This window comes from Buceros rhinoceros, unplaced genomic scaffold (genome assembly GCF_000710305.1).
Source record: "Buceros rhinoceros silvestris isolate BGI_N320 unplaced genomic scaffold, ASM71030v1 scaffold2804, whole genome shotgun sequence".
In the NCBI taxonomy this organism is placed as follows: Eukaryota; Metazoa; Chordata; class Aves; order Bucerotiformes; family Bucerotidae; genus Buceros; species Buceros rhinoceros.
The window spans coordinates 14,785-24,070 of NW_010409900.1; the positions used below are offsets into that span (position 1 = coordinate 14,785).

General features: G+C 40.7%; 1 protein-coding gene across 1 annotated transcript in view; it reads left to right on the forward strand.

Annotated features, from left to right (window-relative positions):
* The first annotated feature begins 838 nt into the window (after positions 1-838).
* Positions 839-9,286, forward strand: part of GPR143 (G protein-coupled receptor 143) — a 14,051-nt gene continuing 5,603 nt past the window's right edge. Inside the window, exons 1-5 of the mRNA XM_010135385.1 lie at positions 839-1,114; positions 2,809-2,918; positions 5,888-5,982; positions 7,329-7,421; positions 7,921-8,030. Of these exons, the coding sequence (XP_010133687.1) occupies positions 871-1,114; positions 2,809-2,918; positions 5,888-5,982; positions 7,329-7,421; positions 7,921-8,030 (652 nt within the window). The 5' untranslated portion in view covers positions 839-870. The remainder of the gene's footprint in view (positions 1,115-2,808; positions 2,919-5,887; positions 5,983-7,328; positions 7,422-7,920; positions 8,031-9,286) is intronic.

Here is a 9,286-nt window from a genome sequence, read left to right on the forward strand (position 1 = left end):
AGACGGGAGAGTTGCTTTTTGTATTTATGGTTGTGAGTATTGCTGCTGTGTCTAAAAGCACCCTTGACTTAAAAGATATTGTCTAGTTTACAAAGCAAAAAACAAATATTACAGGTCAAATTCCTGTTTTCATATTAAACTCTTACCAAATTAAAACAAAAAAATATTCTTGAGAAACCAAGTCCTGGACTCTTCCGTGTCAAGCTGATCCAACTCAGACAGTGCAGACTGAAGAGAAGACTTTTTGTGCTTGTGGTTTAAATAGGGTGAGGTTTATATTGTCTTCCTAAATGTAATCTGCTTCTACAGTGGTAGTATATTGTGTTTCTAATTTTAATTACAGAGATGGGTGGGATGGATCACTAAAATTGATACTTGCTTCTCCCTGTAAAAGCTGAGACTGCTTGTGTCTGGACTCATTTTTTTCAATTAATTTGCAGTAATTAAAGGGTGCTGTGTGGGATGGGGCTAAAGAGAAACACAGTTAGACGTAATTCTTCTCCTTTGGTATCTGCATCCTTATTTGCTTTAAACCATTTTCAATGCTCTGATGACTTTAAGTCTTCCTGTATCACATACTGTGTAAGCAGGAATATGTGAGTGAACTGTTGCCAATGGCTCTGAGCGAGCATGGGGCATGTTTCAGATTATACTGTGTTTTCTTGTTCGGATCTGATCGTGCTAGGAGAGGCTCAGAAAGGCAGCTCTAGGGGATTTACTTCTAGCAGCAGCAGCAGCACATGATCCGACAATCGCGTGATTCTCGCCACCGAGGACTAATGGGGAGGGCGAAGTAAAAGTGAACACTGCTGTGGGGAAGCAACAGCATTTTCTTCTGCTTGTGGGGCCCCTCCACCAGCTGGACGCTTCATGGCTTCTCCCAGGTTGGAAACCTACTGCTGCCCAAACCGCGATGCAGCTACACAACTAGTGATGGACTTCCAGCCTGAAGTCTTCTGTGGAGTTTGCATTGGCAGCGCCTCCGTCAGTCTGCTACTGACCGTCCTGCAGCTTCTGCCAAAGAAGGGACAGAGCCTGCGGAAGATGCCCAAAGCCTCCTCCTCTTCCACCATCCTTCTCCTTATCTCCATTTGTGACATGCTGGGTAGCTTAGGTAAGCGCCGTCTTGATGTCCCTCGCCCTTCCTGTAATAGCTCTTGTTGCTCTGAGGTACCGTAGCCAAATGAAGCTGGTGAGTGACAGCAGAGATTTCTGAGGGAAACTTGCTCTATGTATTCACAGGAATATTTGGGCTATGTGAGATCAGAAAATTATGGTCTTGTTTAATAGTTATAATTTAATAGTTATAATTTAGAAGAGAAAGCTTTTGACAAATCTACACCCAAATGTCTGCTTTAAAACACATTAAAATCCACAACAGTGCCTGGTTCTCAGACTAAGGCATAGAAGTGGAGGTGAGGCAGTGTATTTAAAACTAAAGCTGACATCAAACATTCAGCCAGTCCTTAGGACTACATTTGAAAAACATTTCCTATATGTCTTTAAATCCTCTCAGACCAAGTTTGCCATCTCACTCACGTGCCAGCCACTTCTCTGGGCACATCACGTTCACAACAAATGTGTTTGAATTGCAACTGTATGCAGATCATGCTGGACACAGGCTTCTGAAATGCGAGTGAAGCTCCCTTATCAAGGACAACCTGCTGCCTGGTCCCTGGCTGATAGGCTGGAGGAATAAAACAATAGAGAATAAAACAAAACGCATGAGTCCAATTGAAACTACTGTGTCTAAATCTGTCCTGTCATCTATGACATTTACTACCAAATGACCTTTGAGGGTCCCTTCCAACCCAGAGCGTTCTATGACACATGCTGTGAAAATACAGGATGAGTTTGTTTCTACAATAACACTTTTCCCTCACGTTAGGTAACAGAAGTAGTGCTGTTTTGTAATCTCTCCCACTGCCAGGGAGGGACTGGGATTTTAGGTCTTCTCCCCTTTCATACCTAGCCAGTTTGACTCACAGTACCTCGAAAGTACCAATATTAAAACAAACAATAGAGGGGGAAACAAAGAAAGAGCGATATGGAAAAAATATGTTTGCATTCACCTGGATAAGCTCCTTTCAGTCAGATGAGGCCAGCAATAGATATAGTTATTTTTCTCCCTTTTTCTTTCACTGTCAAACTCAAACTATTTATCCATCACTGTCTTTGAATTTCACTCACTTTGGTGGGTGAGAAACTGTTCTCCTTTGGTGGCAAACCTGGTAGTTTTGTTCTGCTGTGTGCTGGTGCTTTAAAGCCTATTTCAAGCAAACCCAGAAAATACCACTAACAAAATGTGAGTTAATTTAAAAAAACGGTTATTGTTCTCACCTAATTCCAAAGCCCTGCTTTGGTCAGTCCTGTGACAGAGAGGAAAAGAGCTACTTGTAAAAATGAAGACAGTGAAAAGTGGGAAGTAACTTTTTTCTGCAATGAGGAATTATAGAGAAATGAACATTAGCATATGAATATACGCCAGTAAAATTGTGAATAGTTAGCTACTGGTTTATGTCAATCTGTAAAATGCTACCCAATTTATTTTAGAGAATAAGTAAGTGAGATTTTAATCTACATAACATTTTGAGTCCCAGCAGCTTCACAGTCTTGGGGCTACTTTCCCTGAGCGATTACACCAATGTTTAAATAGTGCAGTTCTTCCTGCTGTGCTCATCTGCAGCCTTAGCCTTCCTTTGGACACACAAAATCTGGGCTGCGATGTGAAATATGTGGCCGGAGAGAAGCATGTGACTCAAATCACATCAGGAGATTCAAAGCATTAATGCATTTTTTTTTCTGTAGGTATGATCTTCAGGTCAAGTGTATGGCTAGGCTTCCCAGGCTTCATAGCTAACATTTCTGTGGTGAACGGGACTGACGTGTGGCCTTCTGCTTTCTGCGTGGGGAGCGCGGTAGGTACAGAGAACGTCTCCTCTTCCTCCTGCTCCCGGCTGACAGTCTTTCCACGTGGCGAGCCTGAAAGGCAAACCACTGTAGCCGAAAGGAAATTCATCTATGAGTCAGAGCCTGCATATGATGCTTTCATCCTCTGCCACACCCCTGCAAGTGCGTTCATGCCTCCCTCCCGCTGAAAGCCTGGATCAGGGAGGGCAGGGTGCTAGATGCCACGTGGTTCGCATGAGGACGCAGGGCAACATGGGTCAGACTGGTCCCAAGCGTTCAGCAGAACTCACTTGTCACAGGAGTGCTGGGGTAGTGCAGGGCACACCTGCAGCAAAGTCACGGATACGGAGGCTTAAGGGTGTAGAGATTCTCAAACAGGCTGTGAATGCTCCGGGCTGTTTCGTGCTGTTACGGCATTGCTAATGCCCTGGCAGCTCCGTCACACCTATATGTAGCACGAGGATATTTGCCCACCTTCTCCAGCAGAAATTACAGCCTGCATAGTGGCAGTGGGGTCTGACTGAAACCAGCAGCTGGGGTAGCTCAGATTAGCTTTTGCAGCCTGAGAGTGTGTGTTCTAGACACAGAGGGACTGCAGGATACATATACACAAAGACACAAAAGCTGCTGGCAGAAGGTCTGTTCCCGCCATGTAGGATTACAGCGCAGATTGCTGTTCCTATGGGCATTTGATGACTACGTTTGGCCAAGTCTAATTAATACCTCCTGGATTAAAACACAAGAATCAGAAAATGTAAATGTATTCCAAAAGTGCAGATTAAAACTCAGTTTCAAATATTACAATCACAGTACTGTCTGAGACTTATAATTCGAGTTTACTGTACAAGAATAAAGGCCATGTTTTTTACCAAAATGACGAATAAGACAGATCATCGCTTTACCCAAATTCAACAGGAACGTAGGGTGCCCAATGGATTCATGCGTGAGCGATGACAGTATTAGCTTTACAATTCAAAGTTTACAATATAGAAGAGGATATGATGCATGTAAACAAAATTGTCCAGCTCCAGTAGTTTTTAAATAAAATGCTACCTGCCAAATTTAACTCACTGTACCTTATATGCCTATATAATGACAATTTCAGACATGGTAGTCTTGTGCCATAGAAGCAAATATCAGTTGTACACATCTATCAATACTCAAATCCTCATATATGTTCAAGTATTGCTTATTAGATGCAAATGTTGATTATTTCTCTTTGAGGAAGAGGACACCAGCAACATCAATATCTTGTGGCAAGAATGTCCTCTTCCAAAACCATGTTTATACCTTAAACTGCATTTTTTCTGTCCCTTAACACAAAAAACCCAGTATTTTTATGCAGTGACAAAGATACTGTAGGCAGACTGTTTGTTTTTCATTTGGATCTCAGGTTAGATGATGAGCAGCATAGTGGTCTACCACAATATTTATTTTTCTTTTCTTGGGCTCCAGTGAAGTGCTGTAATTTGAGGTCACTTGCTAAATGTAGATTTAATTATATTGGAATGGAAAAATATCTCCCCTTTCACTCACTTCCCCTAGCATATTCTGGTGTTATAAAATGTTTCTGATTCTATTTTTTTTTCTTTTAGTACTATTGTTTTATTTCACTTAACCACAAGCCAATACAAACTCCAAATAGTGAGACCTTTAGGCATCCCCTTTGAATAACATCCCCTGGTTTGCAGAGAGGTACCTTCTCAGGCACTGTAGCAAGATATTTCTAAAAAGTGAGATATGTGAAGATTGTGGGTTTATGTGCATCTGATTTATATTATCTTTGGAGACAGTCTTGTCTGTGTTGGATTTTCTGTGTAGAAAGACCTTGCAGTTTAGTTTTGTATGTGTGTAGGTATAGAAAATTGAGCATTCTTCAACTGCAACAGATATGCAAAAGTGCAGATGGAATCATGTGCTGAGTGCTATGAGTAAAGTGCATTAGAAGGAAGACTGAAATTTTATTTTCTGGCTTCTGTGCACTAGGAAAATGTCATGGTGTTTGAATTAAATACTGAATAATTCATACTACAAATGACTAGAAGTAGGGTCTACACCCCTGGTGAAAGGAAATATTCCCCAGCTTGATTTGCCTTTTGGAGGAAGGAATGGTAGATCTCTATTCACTGGTGTTTGGCTCAGTAACAACTATGTTGGTTTCCAGTTGTAAATTGATGCTAGTATGGAGCTGTGATAAAGGATATTCAGATAAGAACTGAAAGAGGGCTCGGGGGGAAGGTAATCTGAATAATAAAATGGTTCCAGACTATTACAAAGAGCCAGCTCCTCTGGGGAAGAAATTTGGAATTTATAAACAGCAGCAAAGAAAGGTCACTTATAGAGCCTCATGGGAAAACTACATAAGGTCAGCTCATGAATACTGTGGAATTAACTTGACTTAAACCTATTTCCTTTGGATTTCTATTGAAGAAATCAGTCAGGGAGTTCAGTATGAATAGTTTTTCTGGAGAGTGAATGATGTTTTTGTGAATGACCTTTTTTTCTTAATAACCGTTCACTGAATTGGGTTCTTGAGCATGGAGGAAATGCCTGTCACATGCAGAACCCAGGATGCATGGGCACACTGTGTTGATGACTGACGTCAATTAGGTTTTCATGCGTCAGCTACTGAGAAACGACTAAAATTTTAATCTGAAATTCAAACATCCTCGCTTTACATTTCTTTGGACTTCACTCATGATGTCGAGGGTCAGGACTAGGGGAGTAAATAACAGGTTTTCTAAACAACAGAATAAGCTGTGAAAGCCAATGCTGTTCAATTTACCTGTGGGTTGACCTGTTGGCTACAGCAATGTTGTTCGTATGATTTTGAGAAAGGTTTTATACTTCATAATCTCTCCTGGAAAACACAAACCATTAAAGGACAAATCACCAGACTAAAGGTTGGAGTCCCTCTCCTTTCCCCACTGGGACATAAGAAGCAGGTGTGATATTTGGCATTTTTTTTCCCCTGCAGATGTGGATCCAGCTATTATACAGCGCTTGCTTCTGGTGGTTGTTTTGCTATGCTGTTGATTCTTACTTGGTGGTAAGAAGATCAGCTGGACTGAGGTACCAGAGTTAAAGCTCTGAATTTGTTATTTTCCTTCCAACTCTGTATGTTCATGTTTATCTGCAGCTATCTAAGTGTATAAGTGAAGCTGTACAAAGTTCTGTAGTTCATATGGTTACCAGGTAATTATATGGACGAGTGGTGTTCTAGGTGCTTAAAATGCCAGGGCGATGCTCAGATATTGAATTGTTACATTCCGGTTGGAATTTAAATGTAACCAAATTGATTTAATCTTTGGAAAAATAGGGAGAGATCAGGCTGTATGTACTTTATTGCAGTGAGATACTATTTTCGTCTCTATTTAGTACTTGAAACTAATTCTTGCAGCTATTAAATGTTACCCTGAAAATAAAAAAGCAGGAAGGGGGAAGTGCTGAATTTTGTATCATTCTTCCTCCATTTTTTTTTTCTCAGATTTTCTATCTTACTCACTTCACAGTGTCATCATTTTTAAGCTTCTGATCAAATCTGTAAATTTTTTAAGAAAAACTGTATACATTTTTCTGCAATGCCTGTAACAGAAGAACCTAAACTCTTTGGAAAGTACCATGCTATAATGCCAGGCAGAAAACATAAGATGTTTCTAAGCTGGTTATTAGAAGGGCAAAATGACTTCGGCTGTTGCTGATAAATGTGGAATTATGTGACTCTATACCCGGATGACACTGAGCAGTCAGGTACTGGAGACATTGTTCATCTTGCAGATATTGCCGAAATAGGGGGTTTTGAGTTAACTTCAGCCTGTGGGAGACAAACCTGATTTTGTGAAGTCCTGGCCTTCTGGTCTGAAACAACTGGAACCTGCCTCCTTCCCCCATATCTGTTAACCAAAAAAAAAAAAAAAAAAAAAAAATTATGTTCATTTGGGCCTAATTCTATGATCAGAGTAAAGAACGAAAGACTTTCAACACATACAGATCTGAACCTGCCTAAGATGGCATCAGTATTCAGCCCTAAAGATAAGCATAACTCTCTGCAAATTACAGAAGTGTGGTTTGTTTGACTGTTTGGCTCCCTTAAGTTTTAGTCTCCTAACTGCTCTCTGCAGGAGAAATGAAGGATTCAGGGAGTCCTTCTAGAGATTTGGGCATAAAGAAAAAGCTTTCCACCCTACAGGTTGGAGCACACAGGACTTATGTGTGCAAGCCTGAAAACTGCTCTGGTTCATCATTTTTCTGAAGGAAGCCCACCTGCTTACCTTAGTTTAATACACTCTTAATGTTGTTCTGCAGCATTTCATATCTGTAAAGCTCTGTTTCAGTGGGGGGTCCTATTTTTATGTTGCAATGTAGAAAGTGTAAGTGTTAGTATCTTTAATGATGCCTGTCCTGTTGGGTGCCTGCAGTACGATTGTGCTGTACCACATGATGACGTGGGGCCTTGCAGTGATGCTCTGCGTGGAGGGAATTGCACTGCTTTACTACCCTTCTCTCTCCAGGTAAGCAGGGCTCTGGGAATGGGCTGCAAAATCATAGTGTTCTCTAGTCATCTGAATGCCTTTTGGTCAGCCTCAGAGACAGGCATCCAAATGCTGGGCCGTTTTGATCCTTGACAACTGTGTTGCACTGAGTCAGTGCAATCCTAGAAATACCTTGGAGGTATTGGAGGTCCCTCAAGAAACATGCCTGATAATACGGGCACTCGAGCATGCTGCAGGGTGATAGAGGCTGTGATAGAGCTTCTGCTATGAGCTACTTCTCCCACTCCTGGCTTCAGCTTTGTATTTGTTCCTTTCAATTCAAGAAAATTGCACAGGCAGTGCACGTTAATAACTTCCCATCCCGTGTGAACTGGTGATGAAGGTATGTGAATGAAAAGTTTAGTATCTGTTTAATGGGGTTTGCTTTTTTTTTTTAAGTTAAAGGTGACATATATAAAATAGGCAGAACTGTCCAGTGTGTAAAAAAACGCATAAGGCATTAAAGATTTCTTCTCAGATGTGAAGATGGCTTGGAGCATGCAGTCCCACATTATATCACAACCTATGCTCCACTCCTGCTGGTGCTGGTGGTCAACCCAATCCTGTTTAGGAGGACAGTATCAGCAGGTATGTTCCTAATGGCCAGCATGAATCCGTACGTGTTATTTAGCAACATAACAATAATGCAAAAAGTTATGCCGGTGTATTCAGTGTTGTGGGATAGCTCCTCATTAAATCATAATGATACAGAGAAGGGTGGGAGGGAATTGCCTACTGAAATGAAGATACAATCTGGATGGGAATTTTGCCCCAGAGACACACTCTGATAACCTACTCAAGCTCTACTGTTACAAGCCTCTACTACAGATTTGCAAAGGTGTTTCTGTGTTAATAAATTACTCGATTTAAAGTATATGAGGCAGTTTATAGTGGACACTTAACTCTACTGTAGGATTGGTACCAACCTGGACTTTGGAATGTAATTTATTCTGGTTTAAAGATAATGTTGGTGCGATCTGATAGTTGAATCAACTTCTTGGCAGCCCTGGAGCTAAAAAAATAATAATAGATTATCAGAATTTTGTCACTCCTGATTCAGAGATTAAGAAACAAATGCAACTATACGTAACTCAACTCAGTTGGGATCCTGAAGTTCCCATTTAACTTATTAACTGATGCTTTGAAGAAATGAGACTGAAAAAAAGCCACAAATTCAATGCGTTCTTTGCAGGTAATAGGACCGGTGCTAGATATTTGCAGTACCTGTATGTGTACTTATCGTCTACACCTTGAATATGTAAAAATAGCAACAGAAGTCCTTGTATCCTCAGTTCGGTCTCCATTCCATTTATCCTGCGTCCCTCAGTAATATTCATTTTCATAGAAACAGTTGTTCCCTATAAAGCTGTTCCCTATAAAATGTTGCTATTTTTACGGGAAAGACACACTTTGAAAAGACACACAAAAGAATGTATTTGTGTTTGTGCATGTGTATACCCCTTGTGATAGCTGTACAACATGTGGCATAACTGTCTGGTTTTGCTGACATTACACCTTCAAGTACTGGAGGTGTAGCCACTGCTGTATCAATTGCACAGTGAAATACAATGCGCATAACAGGACAGAATGTATTCTATTTTAGTCTAAACATCACATAGTAAGTATATCACACATTATATAGAAGTTGTAAGTACTACCTCTAGTTAGAAAGTAAAAGGATGTTGACCACACTGTTTTCTGTTTGCGGTGATATTTAAAGAAGAAAAACCAGCTAGCAGGATATCACTCATGTTAGGAATCCATAATGGATGTACTTCTTCTCCTTTAGTATGAGGCTGTATCTGAGATTCATTGACGATGGTCCTTCCAGCATCTGAATTCCT